At 43.6% G+C, this 27180-nt stretch overlaps 1 protein-coding gene across 1 annotated transcript in view; it reads left to right on the forward strand.

Moving 5' to 3' along the window:
• sox5 (SRY-box transcription factor 5) overlaps positions 1 to 27180 on the forward strand; it is a 208446-nt gene that overhangs the window by 161004 nt on the left and 20262 nt on the right. Inside the window, 5 exon segments of the mRNA XM_030149442.1 lie at positions 9955 to 10080; positions 10083 to 10126; positions 11426 to 11494; positions 19157 to 19283; positions 22200 to 22291. Coding sequence (XP_030005302.1) covers positions 9955 to 10080; positions 10083 to 10126; positions 11426 to 11494; positions 19157 to 19283; positions 22200 to 22291 — 458 coding nt within the window.

Genomic DNA, 27180 nt, shown 5'->3' on the forward strand with positions numbered 1-27180 from the left:
CTTTGTTTTTATTTATTAAGAATTAATTTATAAGTTATCCAAATCTGTTCAGATGTCTAATTTAGTTTAGATAACCTTATTAGGCACTTTACAAGACAGATTTGGGTCTAACCATAAGGTTATAATCTAATCTTTAGGTCACATGGATACATACACTTCCTGAATTCTTTCTGTGTCAGTGATGGCTGCCTGCTCATGTGTTTTCACCACAGAAGTCACCACTCATCTCGGCTTCTCACTGTCTCAGTGTTACTCCTTCCTTCCATCTCAGTACTTCAGTGTTCGGGGTGGCAGACTTAGACAAACTCCACCAGTGCCTGTATAACTGCTTATTCAATGTTGACCCCTGCTCAGTTTGGAGAGAGGAGGAGGAGAATGGAGAAGGAAGGGGGGGAGTAGTTGGATCCTCCCTATGGCTGCCAAGGCCCAAGTCAATGTGGAGCCTGTTTTTTCGGGATATGAGGTCCCCAAGCCAGGGCCCTTTCCTGTGGGCCCTCCTCCTCCTCCTCGTCTTCGTTCTCCTCCTTCATCCTCCACCCTCTCCTGAGCCCGGCTGGGCCTGGCGCTGGCACAGAGGCCCCTTTGTTGTGCACCCGAGGGCCCAGGCTCTCCCTCTCTCTCTCTCGCTCTTTTCCTCCTCCTCTTTCTCTCTCTCTCTCTCTCTCTCTCTCTCTTTCCACACACCCCCCCTCCTCCTCCTCCTCACCATCCCTCCCTCCCTTTTCCTCTAAAGGTCTCCAGGCTTCACAAATATGAGATAATAGGAAAAATAGAGCTGGCCGCTTGTGGTGACTCAGGGCAAAACGTCTGAGTGAAAAATAGAAAGTGAGTGAGAGAAAAAGAGGGAGAGAGAGAGAGAAATGGTATTGTTTTGTGAGGTTGGTCTGAGCGAGCTGGACGGAGGCTGAATCTCCTCCCATCTCCCTCTCTCTCTCTATCCAGCAGCTTCTGAACCAAAAGCTCACTGTGGATCCAAAAGCCGGATGGGGGTTCGCTGTGACACACAAACACACACATGCACACGCTGTTTGTCTCTCCGTCTCTCTCCCTCTCTCGGCAGGTGGACGGGGTTGTTTTGGCTCGGCTGCAGGGCAGCAGCTTGACTCCGTTTGAGCCAATGAGCCAAAATAATAGCCGACGATTCCAGAGTATTGTTGAGCGTTTTCCCCCCTCTGCTTTTCCCAGAATCCCTCTCAGCGGTGCAGGATCAGAATCGGAACGTCACCTTAGATGAATTAATGTGTTTTCACATAAAAGAAATCCATTCGCAATATATATAGTCATATGTACAGTGCACCTGACAGTCAAGGTTTCGCCCCATTAGATCTCACTGTTGCATCATGGGACCATGCATGACAGACTGCACTCAAAGCCACAGAACATTTTATTAATTCTTCTGTAATTTCCAGGGCTTTTAAAACTAAATACGCTTAAAAAGTTATATAGTTTAAGTGAACTGGTAGGCACATTCAGTTTCCCCTTGCTGTTCCTCCACTGTTTCTCTGTATTTTGTCGAGGGGGAGCCCAGCATCCCACCTCTGCCCTCAGCTCACAAAACCCAACCCTGCAAATATGTAGCCCACACCCCTGCGTGGGCATTCAGCTCAACTCGCTTACCTCACAGAATACACATGTACGTGAACACACGCAATCTGCATCCATACGTCCAAGAACAGGGAGTAGCTTCCCAGATTTTCATGGAAATTGTTGTGCTGTCTGTCCTCTTTCATATGATTTTGGCCATAACTAGGAGGAGATGCTAGTTTAGTTTCCATCAACTGTCAAGCTAATTTCATGAAAACTCCTGTATTACTACAGAACAAAAAACACACATCTGATGCATTTCCAAGTATTGGAGTGAAACAAATAAATCCTTGAATGAGATAATTGGAAAGAGTTTTTGAGCCTTTATTTGTACTGGGAACGATGTTATTGTTGTGGAAGTGGAAAAGAGAATTAGTATTGTATTTTATAATCATATATTAAGATGAAAACAAGAAAAAAAAAACACACTTGGCATTATGTGTGGACTGACTTCAGTTATGCCCTAACAAGCAGGAGGCTCATGTATGACTGTGGTAGTGATATTTTTCTGAGGTCACAGTGGCTGGAAAATGTACATTTTAGAACGGCCACACAAACCTTTTAAGTAACATGCATTTCTTAATTGATTTAAAGTTCGTGTGCGGATGCTTGTGTCATTGCCCTCTGTGTCTGTGGATCATTTGTAGTTTATCATTGGTGACAGAGCGGGTTCATTTTTCATAGTGTACACCACATCAATCAACATCTCACTAAAAGCTACAGCTCCTCTTCTTCTCTTCTCCTTCTCTTCTTTTCTCCTCTCCTCCTGCCCATTTCCTACCATTTTGCCATCCACTGCACAATAAAAGAGCCTCTTGGCTTTTATTAATAGTTAAAGTGGCCCCAGCCTGTCACTGGGGACAATGGCTGCAGCCCTGTTAATAAATAAAAATAATAACTAGGAGATGGAGACAGAGAGGGAGTGCAATGGAAAGAGAACAGGCGACACTGCCATTTGTTGTTCCCTCTCACTTGTCAAAGCTCTTTGGCTTAAAAGCCTCTGTCATTGTTGAGGGAGAGGGGGCTGGAGGGAGAGATGAGAGTGAGAGACTGAGAGAGAGAGGGAGTGCCAGGGGCTAATAGCACCTGTTGGGGTGATGGTAAGACAGCTGTCACAGAGAAAAAAACACTCTTTTTTTTCCTCTATGTCTGTTTCTTTCCCTCCTTTGTCTTTTTGTAGCAGACTATCTTAATTCTGCTCTTTGTTCCCTTACCTTCATCCCTCTGGTCAAGCTCCTCTGGCCTATTCCCTCAAGGCTACAGTGACTTCTGACAGATAGCAGATAGCAATAGTACACATCAGGGACACAGAGCTGAAACTTGGTTGCTGACAAACTGGCTGAGTGGCAGCGTTGAAATGCAAGGACAGACCAACCAAAGTCCAAGGACGGCGGAGGGATTTGAAAAGGCAAGAGTACGGGCTGAGAAAGGGTGAAAGGTGTACTATATTGAAGTTCAGTAATGATCCTTTGCTTTTCATGTGTGTTTGTGATTGTGTGCCCTTTGTAATCAGTGAAGCGTGATGCTCTAGCCCTAAAGTCAGAGGAAAGACCTGATTCAGGCCTCTGGGGAGGTTGTAATACTCGGACACACAAACATGTACACACACTCTCAAAGTCAGGGACAGTATGGAGGACACACCGCATTGCTTTAAGTGTGTGTGTGTGTGTGTGTGTGTGTGTGTGTGTGTGTGTGTGTGTGTGTGTAAGAACAGCTTAAATGGTTCAACATTCAACTGTGCATCCTTTATTGTGTGTGATCACATCACATGTATGCATGTTATTTTCACTCCTGAAAATCTCCAGGTGGTTCCATTTCTCATCCTCATCTCCCTACACTGAGTCCATCATAGAACAGAAAATGAAGAGGAAAGAAAGAAGTTTAGGCAAAGTACTGCTTTGTGTGTTAGCATGATGGGGAAAAAAAGTACTTTGATTTGTTGTTGTGTGTAGCAGGCATGTGTACTCATGTCTCACTTAGTGAAGAAAAAGAGCTAAGCTGTTTTGGTTCTTTTACGCACAGCTACTCGACACACCGGACATCTCTGTCTATGGAAAGCATCAGTGTTTGTGTCTCAGTGTGTGTGCATGCCAGTGTGTGAGTTTGTTTGTGCAGGCAAGCTGTCTCATACCAGTGAGATTAAGACTTTTTCTCCTTAAATCAGTCTTGTCACTTTAGTTCATGGAAAAAAAAAATAATCCGGGGACAAACAAACTTTTCGACAGCCGTCAGCAGTTGCCAGTGTGTATACATCTGTGTGCAGCTATACATGTAAGCGCACTCAAGTGTATGTGCTGTGCATGCGTGTGGGTGTTTGTGCATTCAAGTGTGTGTGTGTGCGTGTGTGTGTGTGTTTGTGTTGGCTGATAGGGTTAATCTCCCCACTCCAAGTGTAAAACCTCTTTCCTTACTAAGGACTTGCATCCCAAGTGCAGATGGCTCCCAGTAAATAGAATGAATGCTTTCTCCCTGTATGCCTCTGCAACGCCTCACCCTCTTACCTCACACTTTCTTCCTTTTTCTGGTCATTTCACTCATTTCTTTTGTCCATATCAACAACAGTCCAAGTTAATGGAAACATGTTGTGTACATGTGTGTCTGTGTGCAAGTTTTCATCAGGGTACGTGTGTGCACACATTTACTGAATCTCAGCATGTGTATGCTCTCATGTGTGACATTTTCATCCCTCCCACTGTGTGTCTCTGCGAGTACATCCTTGTGCGAATCTGACCATGTTCCTGGTTGAGATTGTAATTAGTGATTCTGCAGATGTGTGTGTTCATGTGTGTTGGTGCGTCGGTTTGTGTGTAAGGGTCTGCCGAGTGTGTGTTGAAAACAAAGCACTAGCTGATAATGTGTCCATTGTGGCGGGTGCATTAAGGCCCTCTTTGTCTCAGGGCCCACAGGGCTAATGATTCTCTAGCAGCAGGTGAGAGGGAAAAAGCCTCGCTCTTTCTCTCCCTCTCTCCTCCACTTGTCTCTCTCTTTATCTTGTGTTGCCTCTCTCGCTCTTTCCCTTTTGCTCCGTTGTTTTTGTTGTTCAGATTTCCTCTCGTTCTATTATCAGCCTCTCTCCTTCTACCTTTCTCTCTCTCCCTCTCTCCCTCTCTCTCTCTCCTGCTGATGTGGCCATTAGACTGAGCTGCCGCTGCCTTTATTACAGCAAATGGACTTTAAATGAGCTTTATTGTCATGTTGGCCAGCCAGCTGAATCCCTCTCTCTCTCTTTTTCTCTCTCTCTCTTCTCCCTCTCTTTCTCCTCGCTCTGCTGGCTCCTCTCTCATCTTCTCTCTCTCTTCCCTCTTCCTCGCATCCCCTGCCCCAAAACAGAGGCCCCCAGCATTGCGAGGCTTGTTGTCAAAGGACTGGAAGGATAAACTTTTGGCCATGGGCTCAGGGCACATCGGAGAGATTAAAGGTATGTAAACTTGGGTGTGAGATTAATTACACCATTGAAACTACCTGGCGAAATGCAGAGATTTGCACACTTCTGCTGTCCATCGAGTGACATCCACATCCATAAACCCACTCAGCCATCATTAAAGACAATTGCTTTTGCCTAAAAGTCATGAAATCTGGATGCGGCATCAGGTAATCAGTAGATTATCATCTGCATTGATGATTATGGCACAAGCAAACTGCAAAATGTAATGACCAAGTGAAAACAAGGCACGTGTATTACATTGTCAAGTGCAATGGGAAAATGTGTGGCAAAAAAAACCCTGACATTCAAAAGCTTAATCAAATTATGCAAAAGACATACCACAGAAGTGATTAAACATGAAAAGACTTTTGTTTTTCATCATTAGCGCATTTCATTAGCAGTAACATCAGGAATAATATGTTTTGTGAAACCAATGGAGTTTGTCATGTCATGGCTAAAGCTGATGCTACTGCACAAATGAAAAATGAAGTCAAATGTCAAACTGTAGTGTGTAAAAAAAAATGTAAAAAAAAAAACAAAACACTTGCATTGAGCAAAAAGTAGTGTCAATAGTGTCACAAACGTTAGAAATGGGATAAAATAAACTAAAATCTGCTGAATTCAATTAAACTGGAAACTAACAGAAGTCAACCAAGCTGTCCGCTGTGTTTGGTGTATGACCAACACGCTAAAAGTCAGTAATATCTCTGCTTAGTCAATCAGCTGGTCCATCAAGCTCCATATTAAACCCTGCATAATCAGCCTTTTCATCCTGTTGAACATGTAAGAACAACACACAGACCAGACGGAGGGCAGCAAGCACAGCGCTGTGTAGGAGCAAGGATCAACCAGAGAGAAAAGAGAAAGCGATGTAAAGATGTGAGGAACAGAAAGAGGTGAAAGAGACCGGTTATTATTCCCTGTAACTCCAGGCAAAGCCGCCGTTCTCCTCACAGTAATTGAGCTTCATTAGGAAGCAAAGCAATATGTAATCAAAGTGCCTCACGGAGCGGCATGGCCGTCAAGAGGGGGGCTCAATTGATCAAACCCCCTTTTCCCAGCTCCCTGCCGTGCTGACATTTCTGTGTAGGGGCGTCCCGCTTGGCTCACCACACACCAACAGCTGGGGAGCAATATCAGGAGTATGTACGAGTACATGTGTCTGTGTGTGCAGCAGAAGTACATGCACTGTACAAGAGAGGTGTGTGTGTTTGAGACAGTGCTTATATAACGGTGTGTTTTCATGAGCATGTGCTTGATTTTTCCCACATCGAATTCCATTGAAGAGCTTTTTCAAGGGAACAAAGTGATTTTGAGCCATCGCCTCCTGCTCCGTCAGCCTTATTGAGAACAAAAATGATAAAAGGCCCCATGCGGTTCAATAGCAACACACAACACCTACAGTAATGACACTATGTCCCCACAGCATAGTGTTATTAACATTTGATCTGTTATGCAGTTATTAGACAAGAGAAAGTGATTCTCTCTGACAGCAGTTTCACATGTATAATATGAACAACTGTGTTCTCATTAAGAGAAATAAAACTTTTAATACCCTATTTATAATGATACTAAGTGGATATATTTGAGATTTTTTTCAGTAACTGTAATTTGATGCACACATAATCTAAATGATCAAATAAAGTTATTGCGTTTGCATACAGCCTATAGCTTTTGTACATGGATTTGGGCATGAATGAATGAAATCTCACAGAAAGAGTTAAGGAGTTCACCACCTTACACAATGGCATAACCCCAGTAAAAGGTAAAGAGTAAAAAAAGGAACGTGGTGGAATGTGTGTGGTCAATTAGTGGTGCTCATTTGACTCGGTTTCAGCTACCATTACAGCCAATTAAAATGACAGAACAAACAAATTCAAAGTTATGCAGAAAATCAGGTTAATGCAAGCCCTAAAACTATTACCGTAATGTCATTATTTACAATAACTGGGTTATGATGCCCATGTAAATGTGATTCTTAAAATACTTAATACATTTAACTTAATACACTTAATACCCCCCATAGAGCCATGTACTGGTGTGTCTGGTTTCCCTCTTTTCCTCAATCAATAGTCTTCCTTTCGCTCTTCATTCCTCTCCCATGTCTAGTGCCTGGAACTTATCCTTACATTTCTTTTCTTCCCCCTTCTCCTTTTCCTTCCTACTCGGGCATCTCATCTCCACTCCTCCCTCTTTACCGGAGGGAGTTATCAATGCAGCCGGGGTCATTAATTAGCGCCGTGAACGCTGTGACAAGTATTACATTGTTACAAATTGGTTAATTACGCCGTGCGTGTGTGTTTGTGTCTGCTTGCAAGAAAGAGAGAGTCGGTGTTGGTTCAGTGGGTTTGTAGGTAAGCACAGACTCCAGCAATCTGCCTAAGGAGGAATGTGTGTAAACCAATGGAGGAAACCAGTTATTGATCCACCTGCCTGCCTCGCAGCAGCTGAGGAAACAAGCCGACGCAGGCTGATTTATGGGGTGACCACAGAAATTCTGAAGGTCTAAACAGGAAAGACGAGGCAAATCATGTCCACATAAGAAACTTTCTAAATTTCACTTGTTGGTTTCTTTTAGTTCTTGTACGGAAAGTTCTTTTTTTTGGAGGAGGGGGTAGAGTGAAAGGAGCTTGAAGGCAAAGAATAGGCCAGTGTCTTATGTTTGTACGACCCGACTCACACCTAAAGGAATGTCCCTCCACCTCAATACACACTTCTATACACTAGGGCAGAAATACACCCCTTTTTACTGTGTTTGTGTAAGTGTGTATGTGTGAGGAGGAGCATTAACCCTAACAAGAAACCCCTACAAAAAAAAGACCCCTTTGATCCATCGCTTCACCTTTACAACCCCCCCCCCCTTATCCTTTTTTTTTTCTCCCCTCTCACTTCACCCCCTTGCCCTCTTCCTCCCCACCCTTTCACCCCCATTTGAACAGGCCAACGTTTTTAACACAAGGCTCTTTCTTGTCTTGGTCAGCAGCAGCTACACACACACACACACACACACACACACACACACACACACACACACACACACACACACGTTTCACTCTTTCTGGCTCTACAAAGGTGGGTCTGTGAGTTAGGACAGCGGCGTGTTTATTTTTCCAGCGGCCAGTGCTCCCGACAGTTGCCTTTATTGTTCATTGTTGGCGGATGGATAGAGTGCGGGGGGAAGTCGAGGGAGGGGGAGGGTGCGGGAGGGTGATGGAGTTGGGGGGGGCTACCAACCGAGAGGACAAATGGATGGCCCTCACCTTCCTGAGCGGTCAGAGGGCAGGTCAGCAGCCGTGGCTCGTTGCTTTTTCTCCCTCCGTCCCTCCATCGTCTCAGTCCTCCTTTCATCCAACACCCCCCCACTACCACCACCACCACCACCACCCTCTCTCCCTTTTTCTCTCCTTCTCTCTTCCTCATCTGGTTTGACTGGCGCAGGAATGTGGCTCTGTTAAAGGTAGCAGCTGAGGAACAATGGGGGATTGTGCTGCTCCACACACACACACACACACACACATACAGACACACACACACACACACAATGAACGCATGTAGGCAAACATTGGTACATATGACCAGACATTAGCACACACTCATACTGATTGTGCCTTAGTGTGCCTCTCTCTAACTACATCCTGTTGAATGATTTAGGCCTTGCGTGGAAGTCTGTTTGTGTGTATGTAATTCTTGATGTGTGTGTGTGTGTGTGTGTGTGTGTAATGGAGCTGGTATGTCAGGATCTGAGGGGTCAAAGGTCAGGCCATGCTAAATGTGAGCAGGAGGTTGGCTGACTGCAGGGTAAACACAGACCAGACACACTCTTGTATTTTTTTCTCCTCTCCCTTTCTCACACACATTCACTCGTAGACTTGATAGCTTCTGAACGTTTCCTGAATTCACCCATATTTCAGCGCACGTTTTGATCGCGCTTCCATTTCTGCATTTATTTTGCCCCCACATGTTGCCTGTTTACAGATCTTTCCTCAGCCAGATTTAGTTTTTATATCAATAAAGCAATAAAGGCTGTGATGGATAAGGTCTACGGTGCCCAGGAAAACAAGTCAACTCTGGTTTTACAACTCTGTGGCACACATACGCACTTATACTCGCACCCAAAAACACCTTCTGTTGACATACCGCCCTTGTGCTGTCCAAAGCCCCTAACCAGTCATATATTATGTCCAACAAGAAGCCATGGATAGCTTTACACCGCTTTGTTGTTCCTTCCTCCTCCGTTCCTCTCCTTCATACCTCTGACCTTTAACCTCAACCCTGCGATCCTTTATGGCCTGCGGATAGCAATGAAAATTTCCAGTTGGGAAAAAAAACATGCCATGGCATCTCAGCTTCATTTTGTTGTGGATTTACAGATTCAGAGTGCGATTTGTCAACTTTTTATTTATGTGTGCATACAATTGTGTTTACTTTTCAGTCTATAGTTTTTGCAAGAAAAATCCAGCTGTAGTTTGTTGGATATTGATCTTAGTCACATCGCAGTTTGAGTTGATTGAGGTTTTAAGAAACATATGGTAATAACAGGAGTATGCTCCTACTGTATACTTAATGGATTCATTATTAAAATTAGATTAAAATGACAGATTTTTTTTTAATTCTCAAATGAACTGGTATTCAGGTCAGTTGACACAGCAGCAGGACCAAATAATAAACATAGGGCAAGCATCTGACTTAAGGGTTTTTCCCAAAGCTTTTGTAATATTTCTAACATTCGATAATGTTTCTGAAAAACTACTTTCTGGAAAATAAACAGCACGAGGTCAAGAGCTTTATGGCTGCACTAGCAGACTTCCAGTTTGCCACCCGGCTGAAAAAAAAAAAAACTTGTAAAGGATGAAAGAGGTTTCATAGCGTAACCTTAACCACGTCTTGCACTTTTCTTCAAAGTGCTACCATCTCACCTTTGACCCCTCTCCCCTTTCCTGCCCTAGGTACCCCAGACAGCCTGGCGGAGAAAGAGCGCCAGCTTATGGGCATGATTGGCCAGTTGAGCAGCCTGAGGGAGCAGCTCCTGGCGGCCCATGAAGAGCAGAAGAAGCTGGCTGCCTCGCAGATGGAGAACAGAGGCAGCAGATGGAGCTGGCCAAGCAGCAGCAGGACCAGGTACAGAAACACGCTGCATGTTCAATAGGAAATGTTGATATGCCTACACGGCAAAAAATCTAAATAAACCTGATAAGTTACACTGTTTTAAATTGTTTGTACAACACTTAGAAAGTAAGGAAGTCATAGTTTGACATTTACAGTATTAGTACGTACAGTATTACAATAATATGAAACGTACACATATATATTTATTTATTAACAATGCAAACAAGAAGACATCTACTTTAATTGTACTTTATATATATATATATATATATATATATATATATATATATATATATATATACATATATATACACATACACACACATAAGCAAGATAACCTCTAATGCAGACTCACAATGTACTACATATAAATAGACACCTTAAGACACACACCTTATCACTGAAAGACAATAAATGACTACAACACTTTGCTCTTCTGCTCAGTTTCTCCCATCCACACAACACACACAATGCACATCTCATATACTGTTCATGCAGCCAGAGACATGCGCCTTTGGCAACCTGATCACAGGGACATTGCACAGGAATGAGCTGAGGGTATGTGGTGTTGGAGCGGATGTAGCAGAGACATAAACATGCACACTCCACATACACATAAGCTCCAAGGCAAGAGTCTGCCAGGTATTTGCATAGAGAAGGGTTTCCCTCTTTGTTGTGCCTTTTAGCTTCTGGAAAGCTGGGGCTGACAAAGAGGCGGTATAGACAAGCACAAACACACACTGCTGTGAGGAAAAATCACCTACCACAAATACAGTGCCTTACAGTGCCCGTGGCAGCACCTCTCACCAGTGCACACAAACGGAGTCTGGATACAGCGCATTTCAACACATTGTTCTGTACAGAAGTTAATTAGATTTTAGGTATGAAGCTGATTGCATCACACAGAACAAGACTGAAAGAGTCTGCCAGTGATCAGAAGCAACAAAAGCATTCTCACCAGTATCACTAAAGTAACAAATTCACAATGTGTGGAAAATCCTGAGATTGACGTGGTTAAGTGCTTAGAAATGAAAAGTGAAATACTTAAGGATGGAAGCTGCCAAAATACATAAAAATGAATCTGTCTTCATGTTGGTAAGTGTGTCGGTGTGAGCGTCGTCCACTTGGCTGTGAACTGAGCCCAGATGAGAGGAGGTTTTTAATATTTCATACCAGGGCATCGACCCTCTGTCGTGCTACTGGGCCCTCGGAGACCTACAGATGTGTCACATGTCCCCCAGGCCCTGCACACACATTCACACACATACACATAGTATATATCTAATAATCAGTTGTGGTCTGGTCCCTCAGATTGCCCGGCAACAGCAGCAGCTCCTGCAGCAACAACACAAAATCAACCTCCTGCAGCAACAAATCCAGGTGAGGCTGGTTTGTGTGTGTTTCTATCTATGTTTGTGTGAGGCTATCTGTGTGTCATGGTGTATGTTTGTGTGATTGTGTGTTCCATAAAGGCAGTTTTGTGATTGTAATTATTTGTTGTTCCTTGACTTCACTCAGCCTGAATCAGTTTCAGATTGCTTTAACCACTCCTCCTCTAACACATAAACACACACAAAACCTATGTAATCTCTGTTAAGTGGCAAGTATGGCAAGAAAAGCAAAAGTTTTTCACTGTCACAATGCATGTAAGGTAGCAACTTCTTTAAAGAAGTTTAAAGTAGTTTCTCCCTGATGTTAACAGATGCCTGTATTAGCTATTTACATCAAACATTTTCTCATGCTGTTGTCTGATTATGCGAACTGAAGTATCAATATGTAAAGACAGTCTATGTTTTATTTATCAGTTGTTTGGATCCAAATGAATCCATGAACATCTGCTTAGTGAAGAGCTTTCCCCCTTTACCTTTACACTTTATGAACAACCAGCTCCATCAAAAGCATGTTTATGGTCTGTCTTATCATAAACTAATAACATATAATGACAATGACTCTAGTTGTTCTTATAAACTTAAGATTTCCAGGATACAAGAAGCATAAACTTTAACAGACACATTAAGTTTTGGTTTGTTTTTATAAAGCACACAGTATTCCATTTTTATGCCTGTGTGTTAAAACAATTTTTCTCACAATAAGTTACACTGCTTTTTGTCAATCACCTGACATACGATGGAGGCAGTTGCCAAGAAATGCTGGGGAATCCAAACCTAATCAGCTTCTTGAATGGAACCTCTTCGTTATGAACAAGATGTCAAACAAATCTAATTACTCAGAAATGTAGAGACAAGTGAATAACCTTAAACAAACTATAAATTAATTTAAAAACTCCAATGTGAATCAACTTAAAATTCTCTTTGAATGAGAAACTGTCTGAAGCTCCAGAGAAAATAGATGGCTATATATGTAACACTTAAAAATGGAAGTATTGTCCTTTTGGGTGCTACACTGGAGCCTCTATGTTGGTCCAGGTGGCCTGGAACGAAAAGCCCAGGCCTTTGTAAAGGCAGATGACACTGAATTTTGAGCTGAGAAAGCGGGGCTTTGTATCATAAAGAGACACCCTGTCCAAGAAAGGAGCACACACACATTTCCTTTCCCCCAAGAGTTTAGCCATACACAGTTTGTGTGATAAGAGACCTTGTGATAGCATGTGTGGGACGTGTGTCTATGTGTTTCTACAATTCTGAGTAAAGCAGCTGTGTTTATTTGCTTTGTGCGCGTTAAATTCTGAATTGTTCCATTTTTGTCTCTTTAACAAAAAAAGTGCATTTTTTGTGAGGATTGCTCTGTGTGTTCTCGGTGCATCCATTTCTTCACCCATGTCTATGTGCGTGTGGTGTTTGCCGCAAGCTGTGTGTGTTAAGCTATAAACACGTCCGCTCATGATTCCTCCCTCACGACCCCGCCGAGACAAAGCTCTCTTTTCCCATGACTTTGCAACCTTTTCCCAAACAAGCGTCTCTCCATTGAACGGCACCAACAATAGTTTCTCACAAGCAGGGACAGCTGTAGGCAGGCTCGTTAGGAGAGGGACACAATCAATAGGGGCTCGTCGCAGGAGCGCAAAACACACACTTAGACGTATATCATCAAAGTATGTACAATCACGGAAAAAACCCACGAAATGTATGTCTTTGCTTCGTACGCACGGAAGCAGTCGCAGAGAGCGCTGCACACTTGCCCGATGATCAAACACACACTCATCATCAAAGACTTGGTCGAGAAATACACTGCTTAATCATTCATGAAGAGATTGTCTCCACAATCCCACAATACAATGGCCTGCCAGAGAGAGGGCACCAGGTTCAGTGTGTTGGATGTGTGTGTCCATGTGTGTGTTTTGTGTCTGTATGATAAGCCCCTTGTGATTGCATTTCCCCCTAACGAGGCTGAGTTCAGCTGTCCCTCCGTGTGTGTGTGTGTGTGTGTGTGGTGTGTGTGTGTGTGGAGTGCACGTGTGTGTATCTGTGTCCTTGGCTTTGTTAGGTCTAACCCCCAAAGGCCTGTGAAGAATGCTTTCAACCGTCTACTTGGAAGAGGTGATGAAATGAACGAATAATCAAGCTCATGAAAAAGAGAGGAGAGTGACACACATCCCTCATGAAAGGGGACAAATTATTTATTGTCTTTGTGTCCGGCTCCTTTTTTTTCTCACCCTGAAACCCAAATCAAGCTGGCGATATCCAAGTCCACTATTTAGGCCAACGGCAGTCACTGAACGTGGTGTTCATTTACAGAGCAGGCTAAATAGAAACACAAGCTAATGACTTACGGTATGCACAGGATACACACACACATTTATGTGAGCTCTCATTACTGTTCAGGAGTCGGTGATTGGCTACTTTCAACCTTTGACTAATTGATTCTACCTAGAATTATGCATGAATAAACATTAATTACAGTCAATTTGTTTCAATCCTTTCACACATTTATAAACACACACACACACACATTGTTTGTGAGTTTTAAGTCTATGACACCAAATCCTCTTTTAACCTTTGAGCTTCACCTAATCCAAACTTGACCTCAAACTTGGCACCTTTATCCTAACTAAACACCTTAACTATCTTTGATATTAACCTGCACTAAACGTAATCCTGATTCAAGTTGATATTAGACCTAAAGCCAAAAGTTCAACCTGATTGTCTCCCCTCAGTAAAGTAATGCCCAGAAAGACTTTGTAGAAGTTTGTTCTACTGAAGAGTTTAACAACTTGTTCTCACAGAACATGACCATGTGTGCATATCAAGACATACAAAAATACACACACACATTCATGGACACACATGCGCCCACACCCCCTGCTAGGGGCCTTCTTGTTAGGCTGGAAGGGGTGAGTACATTTCCTCAAACTTCCCTTTGCTTCTCACTCGTCTTCTCTCATTCTAATTAAACGGCTTGTCTTCGAGGCTCCCTCCGGTGTTGCTGGGGACGACTCTTGCTGCTGCATGGGGAAACGCAACAGGGATGAAAGGAGCTCACCTGCCGTGCGGCTCAGGGCTTACCTTGAGAATACGCACACATTTTCATAGAATAGCGGCAAGACACACACAGACACACAATGTATATTGAACAGAGGGATGAGGGGACACAAGTGTGTCCTGCCTAATGAATCAAAACTCACTCAACCAAAACACTCACTCACCATCAAGTGTGTTTTTAACTCTCTGCCTCTGCATGCTGTCTTTCATCTCATCAAGCACCAACCTTGCTATAAGTGGGAGACAGCAAAGCAGACAAAGAAGAAGAAGTGAGGAAAAAAAATCAGAAAATGAGTAAAGCCACCTGATGCTCTGACTGGTTTAAGAGAGGCTAGACACACCGGCGACAGTGGCTAACAAGCTCTCTATTAAGGCTAACCTACATTGGTAACTCAATCACACAGACACACAAACACACCCCTCTGAGTGTAATACCTGATGCAGTCACAAAGCCCAGCTTTGTAGCATCAGATGTTGTTCATTTGTGGGTGAAAAAGAGCAGCCCCAGCACCTCTGTACTCGGTGCATAGGAGCGGCTAACCCAATTGCCTGTGTAATTGTTTAATCACTCCCATTACACTACAACTGGTGTAATTTGTGTTTTCCTTACACACTGTGTGACACTATATGTCAATGTGCATGCACAAAGGCACTGAAAAACTGAATCACAACCACCCAGCTAATCCCACTAAGAGTCCACATGCCCTATACACAAGCACTGACCTACCTGTGTGTGTCTGTATGTGTGTGTGTCTGTATGTTTCTGTGTGCGTCTGTGTGTGTGTCTGTGTGTGTCTGTGTATCCCGGTCGTTGCTGTACCACTGTGAAGCAAGGCCTAACCCTACAGTAACACCAGACTGGCCTCTAATAGCCCCTGTCCATAGAAAGTTAATGGACTAATATTAAAAGCCAGCTATCTCTCGCTCTCTTTTTCTCTCTCTCTCGCTCACCAAATTAATTATTGGTTCTATCGCTCGCACATCCCCTCTTCAGCAATAGGTCATCCAGGTCTTGCATTAATTGTCGGAGCATATGGTCGCAAACAGATTTTAGCTGTGGGACTCGCACTTTAGCGGGGGCTATTTTTTCGCGCGCTCAGATGCGAGCCATATTGTGCGGCGCTGGCAGCTATTGTTCAGCGCATTAACTTCATAGAGCTAATTACTCCCCAATAATAACTTTACCTTGGAGTTTTTAGCACGCTGCGTGCCAACCACCTGTTTTCGCACCCCATATGTTAATTAGCGGCCACATCTTCATTATGCCACAGCGGCGCTTTAAGTTCAAGCTGTGCCGCCTGGCGCGTGGGTGAACGCAGCCTCGATTCGTGCCAATTATCCGACGCTTGCTCCCATCTCCATCTCTTTCTCTCACTCTTTCTGCCTCTCCTGTTTATTCTGTTCTCTCGATCTGCTGTTTATTTTCTAAGAAGTTCTGTCGTCAGGGTGAGTTCTTGACGTCTCTCTTCTTGCCCTCTTCGTCTCTGCGAAAAATCTCAGGAAAAGTTTTACAATTTTACATTATATATATATATATATATATATATATATATATATATATATATATGTGGTTCTTTGTGCAGAGTATTTCCTTTTGTTTTGCATTCAATTATCACTGATTAGAGGCTTTTTCAGATGAGTTCCAGTTTTGTTTGTTTCAGGTTTCTTTCTTGGGCACGAAGGAGCGGTTTTGCAGATAAAAGCAAAGCCTCTTATTCTCCACTTCAGCAGCCTACAGTAGCAGCGGAGTGATGTTTTGTCTGTGTGTGTTTGTAGGTTTTCATGTTCGCTTTGGGCCTGATGTGAAAGAGAAGCTGAAGAGTGCATTATTCCCCAAAAGCGCCTGCTGTTTCAGATGTGCTTCTTCCTTTATGTGGGATCTGGAGATTGTCTGATAGATCTGGCCTTGCTCTCAGTTTCCCTTTCTCTGTTTCCCCCACACAACTTTCTTTTGCAGCTTTTCTTTCCTTCTGACAATTCATCTCTTTGTCTCTGATGCTCATTCTCATATTTGGGAGCGCTCTCTCCTTTCTTTCCCTTCTCTTGGTTTCCAAGTTTACATTACGATCAGGAGGCTTATATACATAATCCACTTTAAGGTATTGCATTATTGTATATCTAATAAAAGGAGAACTATCAGATTAAGTCATTTTCTATTAGACTGAAGAATGTAAATGGAATGGAATGCACAGAGGGCCATGATCAGGGAAACTGATCCAATATCATATGATCAGCTACTGGGTACAAGTTTCAACCCATTTTATCAAATCAGCCCTCCCCTCCTCATCCACACAGTCCACACAATATTTTAGCCTTTTTTTTGGTTTGTTTCCGCCAGTTACACTTAATGTGCTATGGCCGTGTTATGTGCCTCATGTGTGTGTTTATTACCCTATGGAGGTCAGTGTGTGTGTGCGTGCGTGTGTGTGAGAGCGAGTACGCAGCTGTTACACACATTCTAAGTCAGCTATAACAACAGCAACATATGGAGAGAATGATTCTCCATAAACCATTGTGTGTCACTGTCATTATTTGCCTGTATGTGTTTCAATGCCTGATCTTCTTATCCCAGTGAGCAGACTTACATGTATTGTGCAGTAGTTATGTAGGCTGATTAATCTCTTTCTATTGTATGCAGGCTTTTTGTTATGAGATAGAGGTGAGAAACCATGTCATTGAATGTATCATACAGCATTACATCTGTGTACAGTACATGTATGTATGCATGTATAACAGCTGCTTAGGACTTCTCCTCCTCTTCCTCTTCCTCCTCCTCCTCCTTCTCCTCCTCTCCTCTTCTTTCCTCTTTTCTCCTCTCCTCCCTACGGTACATAACAGTATTGCTAGCCAGCTCCACTCCAGCATATGTCCAATTAGGCCTGAAAGGCAAAGCGGAACTGTTCTGTCTGTGATTCGTCCCCGCGGGGGTCCTGTCCGAGCGTCGCGCTGGAATGCCTCTCCCTTCTGATCGTGCAACGCAGGCGGCACGGCGGTTTATGGTTAACCAAAATGGTGAAGTAATTATTGTTTTTGGTGTAAGGGTAAACAGGAGCCACTTGAAGAGAGCGCTATTCCCCTGCGCTGTGATAGTTTGATTACAGTGCTGTTGGCTGCCGCCGCATGCCGACACACAGGAGCAGGGGGACAGGGAATACGACCAGGCACACTCACACACAAAACACACACAGGTATTTACTGTACACAAACATGCATACGCCCAGGGAAACTTCAGCACACACACGCACAGGCAGAGAGCTGCTGTCTATCAGCGCTTGCACCTCTCTCTCCAGCTCTTCTGCTACCAGCCTCTTCAAGTGCACTGAAATATTACCTGATTGTGCCACGGCATCCTTATGATTGTGCAGCCATTTCCATCATTCCAGATCAATTTTCCAGATCAAACAGCTTTTACCTGCCTATTATCCTATTCAGCCATTACCTGACTGAGCCTCTGCCAAAACAAGAGCAGGATAAGAAGGCAGTAAAGGGGCATAGAGTGAACAAGGTAATTTGCAATCATGAGTCAAAAGCCAAGAGCTCCTACCAAGAATATGATACAACTCAAAGTGGGTTATTTTCTTAAGTATGTACTTAAATGTTACTTACAAGAGTAAAAAGTTAAAGAAGAATTGTTGGACATTTGTGAGTCTAGCACGACCCTTATAGCTAGAAAAGATTCCTGATTTACTTCCATCCCTTACCTTTTTCTACTCATTCCTTTCTTAGAGTAATCGCTTCCTCATCTTCTCCTATCATTCCTTTCAAACTGTCAGTCAGTCCATCACACGCAAGTCTTTGTGTGTTGTTTTTGGCAGAACGCTGTTTAGTGCAACCATCTGTCTCCTACTTCTCTCTCTCTTTCTGTCTGCCTCTCGCTCTTTCTCCCTCTCCCTCTCCTGCCGTCTCTGCCAAAGCCACCCATCGGAGGAGCTTTTTTCTGCTTCTCCTTTTAAAATCCTGGAAACCTTGTGAAGTTGTATGGCTCGCTGCCGACGGGTGCGCAGAGAGGGTTGTGTCTGCGTGTTTGTGTGTTTGGGTTGGTAGGGAGGGTTGATGTGGGGAGGAAGGAGAGAACATCATCCTCCAAATAAGAAGAAAGGCCAGCTGTTGTGAGAGTTTACTGAACTGTCTTCATAACTTGACTTTGTGAAATGAGAAGATGGAGCGACTGGAGTTGGTCATTGTGTGTGTGTGTGTGTGTGTGTGTGTGTGTGTGTGTGTGTGTGTTTTGTCTAACGTCTATTTATGCAGACTGATGTATATTTGTTCTCCATATGTATACCATGAATATATGTATCTGACTGCATTGCATTTCAGAAGCTAAATGATGTAATGAAGATGTAACTATCCAGGGAACAGTACTTAAGGCTGCTCTGGGATCAGTTACACACACTGCACTATTTTTAGCATTTCTGTGTAATACTGTGTAGTGCACAGACGTGGACATGCTGTCATATATTATTTTAAGCGTAATGCACAAGTTCTAATATTTTTTTCTCATGTCTATCTTCTCCCTCTTCTTTACCTCTTTCCTTCCTTGCCTCTTTCTTCTTCTTGGCCCTTTCAAACATCCATCCCCACCCTCCTCTCCCTCCTTCATCAGCAGGTCCAGGGCCAACTCCCTCCACTGATGATTCCTGTCTTTCCTCCAGACCAGAGGACTCTGGCGGCTGCTGCTGCCCAGCAAGGCTTTCTCATGCCCCCTGGCTTTAACTACAAGCCAGGCTGCAGTAAGTGACAGCCACACGCATGTGACTAAATAAGTAGAACTTACAGAACAGTAACAGAAGTTTGTTAGAAAGTCCATTGTATGTGTGAAGTTTTAATAGTTTCTTACCAAGCAAGGTAGAGTTTGACTATTTTCCCACACAGAGTCAGATTGTTTCCCAAAAGACAAACTCGCCCCTACAACAACATCTCGCTCTTAATAGAAAAACCAGTCCAAATACACCCTTCCTGTTTACACTCTCAATCTCTCTCTCTCCTTTATCGCTCTCTCTGTCCCTCTCTCACTCTGTCCTTTTGGCTCCTTCCTTTTGTCTTGTCTATTTTTTGATGTATAAAAGCAACAAATGCAAGACTTTTTTTTTGGCTATCACGCTCCGGCTGTGTGGCAATGTGTTGTTTACCATGATAGAGAGAGAGGGAGAGAGAAAGGGAGAGAAAGAGGGACGGGTGCTTGCCAGGGGATGCTGGGAATAAATGCTCAGTGGGGGGGGGGTTAGCATAGGAGGGGGGAGGGAGGGTGGTAATGTGACCTGCCCCAGGTTCTCCTCACATTAACACGGGCTGCAGCCAGAACATGTTTCCAACACAGCCCACACACACCAACACACACACTCATGTGCACACACAAACGCCCAGGCAGCCAGAGATGGCTTTGTGATATCGCAAACAAAAAAAAGAAAAATACTCAAGCCTGCGTGCACGCAAGTCCCGCACCCACCCCCTCCACCCCCACCCCCTTAGAATTTCACAGCTTCCCAAACAAGTCCATTCCATTTTAATTAGTGCCATCTTCACCCACGCCCACTGCCCACGTAAATACCCTGTCAAGTGGTGGGCTTGTCTTTTCACTGCCTCCGCCAAGTCCAACCGGACTGGCACACTGCGCCAGGCTGAGCCGCCCCTGAGAAAACTCTCTGGCAACTTTCAAAGTTGTTGTGAGTTGATGTAGTTTGGTGCTGCAGCTCTAAATAGGACATGTGTAGCATTGTGCTCTGACATATTCTCACAGTGTTTCATAGCTTTGAAGATATGAATAGACTATCCTCACAGTATGCACTGTACTTCTGTGCGCTCAGAGGCTGTCAAGCTTAAACACTTGTTGAGCACTAACACTATTTTTCTGTTGCCCAAGCTCTATATCCAAAACGCTAAAGATGGGGGTGAAGCGTCTGCAATTACTTTTTGTTGTTGTTTTAAAGATTAAAGCTAAACGTGATTTTACGACCATATATGACATGGATGATATTTTGGCATTATGCTTGCTACCATTTTTCTCCTCTTCTCATTGGTTTGTCAGTGAGAAATCTCAGCCTTGTCCACTGAGGTCATGGTCCCCAAGCCAAGAGCAACATGTTTGCTTTCCTGTGTCCCTTTCCCTTTTGTTACAGCGACCCCCAAGAGGAGCATAAATATCCATCCAGCTCATGTTTGTCTAGGGAGCAAGGAGAAAAGACCCATCTCCTAGAATACACAGTCCTGAAATAATTCTTTAATCCCGCCTGCCCTCCCTCTCGGCTGAAGAAAAGAATGTCTCAGCTTTTTTTTTTTTTTTTTTTTTGAAGAGCCAAGTTATATGGGAAAATATGTCAGAAGGAAAGTCTGGTTTATGCCAAGCTTGGACACATGCAAACACACATTTAGATGGGTAGACTTACACAATAGAAACTTCCGGTACAGCCAAGGTTCAGGTCAGATATGTGACGAAAATTTTCAGAGTTTGACATCAGAGAACATTCTCTCCCTAAAGAATGCAGTTTCAGTGTGTAGCTGCTAAGCCATCAACTCAACTTTTGTTAGTGAACAAGCACAAATGTAAAACAGGGACACTTTTTAGTCCATGTTTATTTCAAATCAGATTTGTTTTATTGGCATGACTATAATTAAGGACAGCATCGGTTCTGTCTTCAACCTTTACCATGACCTCTCTCACCCTGTATCTCTGCTTTCTCTCATCTCTGACCTTATTCTTACCCCTTTCCTCTCTCTCTGAGTAATTACAGCATGGCCTATCTGCACCTGGTCACTAATAATCCACACTTGTCCATTCCTCCTCCTACTTTCTCGGTTTTCATCTCTCCTCTGCCATATTTGTCCATCCATCTCTTGATTTATCATTCCTGACAGGGGGGGGGGGGGGGGGGGGGGGTGAGAGTAACTAGTGAAGAGAGAAAAATGACAACAAGGAGGAAAACAAGAAAGGAAGAAGTAGAAGACTAGTAGGAGAGAGACTGAAGGCAGTGCTCTCTCAACAAAGCAGCAGAAGAGACAGACAGTTGAGGGGAAGAAAGGAGAGGAGAGAGCAGCAATCGGCAGTGGCGGCTCTTAATTACAGCGTTGGGCCGGCTTTATCAGAATCCCCTCACCTCGGTGCTCTTTGTCAGGGGGTATTAAGGAGGAGGACACACAATCAGGCTTTTCATTAAGGCCCTACCGGCAGTGCACACAAGGATGGCTTTAACAGCTGCAGAGAGGGACTCAGGTGGTGGGAGGGGTTGATGAGGGTGAGGCGAGGGGTAGCGAGGGACGAAGGGGTGAGGATAAAAGGGAGGAGAGAAACAGGACGACGGGAAAGGAAGGGGGACAGAAAGAGATGGAGGGCGGGGGAGTTGAAATGATGGAAGAGTAGATGAGAGGTAAGGTGGTGGATGGGTGGAAAAGGGTGCAGAGAGCAGAAAAGAGTGACAAAACAGAGAACGAAAACAAAACAAAAAAGATTCAAGATTCAAAGCATTTATTGTCATGTGTACAGTAAAGAAACAGGTCCCTGTTCAATGAAAATCTTACTTTGCCATCCACACTGAATGCCACAAGAATTTAGTGTAATAATCCAACAGAGCCAGGCACTGATTTAGATTTTATGTGTCTTTACTACAAAAAAAAAAAAATAAAAAATTATTGTGACCTCTGGTTTTCCTCAGGTGACCCTTACCCTCTCCAGCTCATCCCCACAACGATGGCAGCAGCAGCTGCTGCAGCTGCCACACCCGGCCTTGGACCCCTTCAACTTCAGGTAAGACCGCAGTATTTATACATGTCTGATGTTGCATGAAAAAAAGGAGTACGGATAGAAATGAGTCCACACTAGTGTCAGTGTTTCCTTAAAATGTTGAGTAGTGACGGACAAAATTCTTTAAAAGGGACAGTTATGACTTGAGAAAACACATGGGACACAACCTTCATTTCATCAAGGTCAGGTTCATGCCAATGAGAGGCACCTCTGGCTACTCTAGTATGTACTTCAGAGCATACACATTTTAAAGTTTTGATCATTTATGGCAGAAAAATACACTTTCTTTTCACTTGGATGAGCCCAGTGGGAATAAATCCCTTCGCCCCAAAAATGTTCACACAACACACTGCCCACTGAGCTACAGAACTCCACAAACACAGCCACAGGGGGAGATTCACAGCTGTCACTCTCAGCCAAAGTGTGGACAGTGAAGTGATCCCATAAAAACAGATCTTCCTGATCAGAATTCAGAAATCACACAGAACTGACAAGTGTAACCCTAGCTCTTGGGTTTGTCCTGCAATACACATGACTGAAGCACTTCTGTAGTGGTGTTGAAGAGCTAAGCATGCACAGGAGACAATTTTATATGTAAAGATCTTTCTTAAAAGCAAACATTTCAAGACTTCTATATTAAGTCTGTCTCTCACCATACTACTATACTCGACTGTAAGATATTTTGAGTGCAAAAAAACTTGAAAGATGTTGAGCAATTGAGCAGCGCTCTAATTTTAACACGGAAAATTTGATGTTGTGTGATGTGATGTTTTGCATCTGAGAAAGATTTGGGGACTTTACAGACATGGATGTTCTGGTTAGACGCTATCTGAGTCATTAATTTTTGGCCCTTTTGTGAGGAAATGTACTTTAAAGTTTAAAGGCTGGTCTGCTTCTTTGCTCAGCGACTATGTCATAAATCAGTGAGGGAGCCAAAAAGCTCAATAGAGATAACAGAGAAAAAGAAACAAAGCCACAGAGAGGTACAACAGTAAAAACACGAGTCAACATCTGTTATCCCACTTATAAGGAGGATGAGTTGGACTCTAGTCGTTTTCCTCTCTCCATATTTAGAATACGAGTCCTATCGCATGGTAAGCCTGATCCCCCAACCCACTCAGTCACTACCTCTCCGACACACACACCCATGTACACAAACACACATACAGACCTCACATACTTCCACTCACATCCACGTGGGCTTTGGGGGCCCCTTCTCCCAGGGGTTAAGAGCCTGCGCAGGCGTCCTCTCAGTTGCCTGTCTGAAACACATTAACCTCCCATGTTCAGCTTGTCCTCAGCACAGGCTGAGGTTGGCCCTCCTGTCCTTCTGACACACATTATCATAAAATACGACATAATTGTGCGCACACATATGTACATCTGAGAGAAACAGCTGCATTGACACACATTTTCATGTATATTAACAGGAGGAAGCGCATTTTTTTCACTTACTACTCACACACGTGGAGAATGATGGGAAAATATGGGTTAAAGGTTAGGCAGAGTGTGTTCAATACATTTGCACCTGTCAACCAAACACGTTGCCCCATATGCTAGACACTACAGGGAGAATAGAATAGCTGTGTAATTCTATCATGGAGAACGGACCCCGCTGTCGTCACTGATTTCATTATTTCACGCATGTGTGTGTGCGAGCACATTTGTGTGTTTAGCCCGAGAATAATGTCCTCTGTGCTGTTATCACTGCCTCAATCTAGTCACCCATATGTTCCAATGTGTTCAGACACATTCAGAACCTCCCGTTTGTCCACTTTGCAATTGGGATTTTTTTTTTTTTTTTTTTTTTTTTTTTTTACCAGCAGGGAGGGGCTTGAGGACACAACAAGTGCAAAAAAACATCTCACTAGCAGATTTCTTGCTTACAATCCTCCCAGACGCACACACACAGCCACACACACACACACACACAAGTGTTGAGATTAAGGCTTTGTCAGAAAGAAAAGGATTTGTCCAGGCTAACACAAGTACAGATGTCTCAATGTTGCTGGATTTCCTTTGGGATTGTCTTTGCGCCCTGATTTTATAAGAAGCTGTTTCTGTCGCATAGACGAGACATGACAGTTAGCTCAGGCCCCAGGTCGCCACGGCAACACAGTGGTTTGGTAGACAGGACATCGGAGAACCACTTAAACGAGAAACATAAACACAAACAAGTAGAAAATTAAAGATTTTCAGAAACAGGGCACAATAAACTTGAAGAGTGCAACGAAACATGATAGCTCTTTCAACACATTTGACACACACACACACAGAGTCAGTACAGAGTATAATACAGGTCTGTGTTTAACCATCAGGTTATCTTTCATTGATATGTCCCTGAAACCTCAGAAACAATGGTATAGATGAAGAAAACGATAAAGTCAGCATTAGCTTTTGGTCTGATCACTGCTCAAAAACTGGTAATATACAAATAAAGACAACTGGGCATAAAACAGCAATAGTAAGGCTTTAAGTTAAGTGCAGTCCTTAGAAACATGTATTAATCTTTCTATGATTTAAAGCGCTTTCTATGTTTCAAATGTCCATCATAGAAATGAGCAGAGTAGCTCTTATGGTCAATAGGAGCTTAACATGGAGGGTTTTTCAAGGCAATGGAGGCTTTGAGTGTACAAGGTTGGCATTTAACATCTTAATCTGGGGGATGAGTGTGACATTGTGCATTAGAGCATGTTAATCTGGCTCCCTATTGACCCTTGATATCATTGATATCATCCACATCACACAAATGGACCGAGAAGGACAGACAGAGAGCTGACATGAAAAGAAAAATGCACTTATCCTGGCAAGAGAGAGATTGATGATAAAGACGAGATGAAAAGGCAGAGGCACAAGAGAGAGCGCATGAGCAGTATTTAGACGGATGATCAGTTAAATGAATAAACAGAGGGAAAAAATAGAGATGAGAGGATGGAGGTAAGAGGAGTAGAAAAGAGTGGATGTGTGTGAAAGAGGAAGTGTGTGTGTGCGGTGTGGTATAAAGAGGGTCAATGGCGTGGGTCAGGCATCATATGGAGAGGCAGATGTTGGAACATATTGTCCTGGATTACCACACTGTACACCGGAGAGATGGACGGACGAACAACGGACAGGCAGGCAGGCGGAGGGAGGGAGGGAGGAAGGGGGGGGTGGGGGGGGATCAGAAAAAGGGAAAAGAGAAGCTCAGGGACAGATGAGAGAAGGTAAACAAGAAATCAATTGAGCAACTTGTTTCTCCACAGGAACGCAAACCCTTATCTGGAAGAGAGAAAGAGTGCAGAAAAGCATTTTCACAGATGCCAGAATTGCTCCATTGTTGATATCTTCTTCATGGACTTATAAGCTTCTTTAAGTTCTACGGAAATACCATTTTGCGATAAGATCATGAGATCAATGTGGAATCAATAGGCAGCACAGATAGGTGTAAGAAAGGATTAGCAAATTCAATCCGAATACCACCTCTAAACACATTTTAGAGAATTTTTGCCATATAAAAGATAAGTATCAGGATATTCTCATACATATTTTACTAATCTAAAAGTCTGTTTCTGTTTGTTTTTGTTTCCACGGTAAAAGGATGACACCATGTTTGCAGTATGTAACTGAGCAACCAACTACAGAAAGCATAAAAAAAATACACACTCAAAGAAAGTTCACCAGATTTTCTTTGTCCTTGAAGTGAAGGGATAAAGGTAGATCGAACACATTGTGATAACATTTATTCAGGCTTGGCCACCGTGCTCATCTTTTGGTGTTTCTGTTGTTTATCTCACATATGCTTCGATTACAAAAAGAAGAACAAACCGCTTAAAAGGAAAAAGACTGATTGAAAATGAGAGGCTGATAAATTCTGAAGATGTTTAGGTCACACTCTTCTATTTGAACCCACTATGTTTTTCACTTCTTGTTAATTTAGTGCCTAGACACCCCAGGAGGACGGAGGGGGGGGTGATCAGACAAACAGGGAAACAGACAGACAAGAATCCATTTAGATCCATACAATAGTCCACCGTGTCCATGTAAACAATAGCGCTGAGGCTGCACTGAATCACCGCTAACTCTGACAACAAAGACCAGGCGAGCTATAATCTGACTAAAGCTGCAGATTATTGACCAAGAACACACACACACACACACACACAGATCCCCATCTCCTAAAATGACAAGAGAAACAGCCCGGCACAGAGGATGAAGCTTAGGGAGTGTATGTGTGTTAGTAAGATTGACACACACAATGTCAATACAACTAATACAAAACAATCACCCCCATGTCTTCACTCAGAGAACACCAATAGTCACACATCACCTATTCACCTCCCATCAATGGAGCTCAGGCTGCACAGGCTTACTCACACAAACGCACAAGGGCAGTGTCATGTGACAAGCGCGTGCTGACCGCTAGATATGCTCACGTGCACCCACAAACACACAGATGTGTTCGCGCTGGTCTCACATTAGGGATTAGAGACGGAGAGTAAGGAGCAGGTCTTAACAGTTCACACACACACACACACACACAGCTCGGCGGTGTGTCTGTATGGTGGGCTAGTGAGTGACATTTCAGATTCCTCAGTCTCATCCTGCAACTACGGCTGCAACCCCCCCCCCCCCACTCATTGTGCTGCTGTGTGTGCGTCTGTGCATGTGTGTGTTCGCTCCTCCGGTCACCCCAGGGGGCTTTGGGCTGTCACTTCCTGTTTGTTGACATGCATGTCGTTGTGGCGATGCTCTGGGCGCGCTCCACAGTGCCTCTGCCCTCTGTACTGTGTGTGTGTGTGTGTGTGTGTGTGTGTGTTTCTGAGCATGTGTGTGTGTCATTGCTCGCCGGCCCATTGAGCAGGCTTTGAGTGACGGGAGCTGGCCTTGTAATGGAACTCAATTCACTCCGCAAA

Source organism: Sphaeramia orbicularis, chromosome 12, assembly GCF_902148855.1.
Source record: "Sphaeramia orbicularis chromosome 12, fSphaOr1.1, whole genome shotgun sequence".
Lineage (NCBI taxonomy): Eukaryota > Metazoa > Chordata > Actinopteri > Kurtiformes > Apogonidae > Sphaeramia > Sphaeramia orbicularis.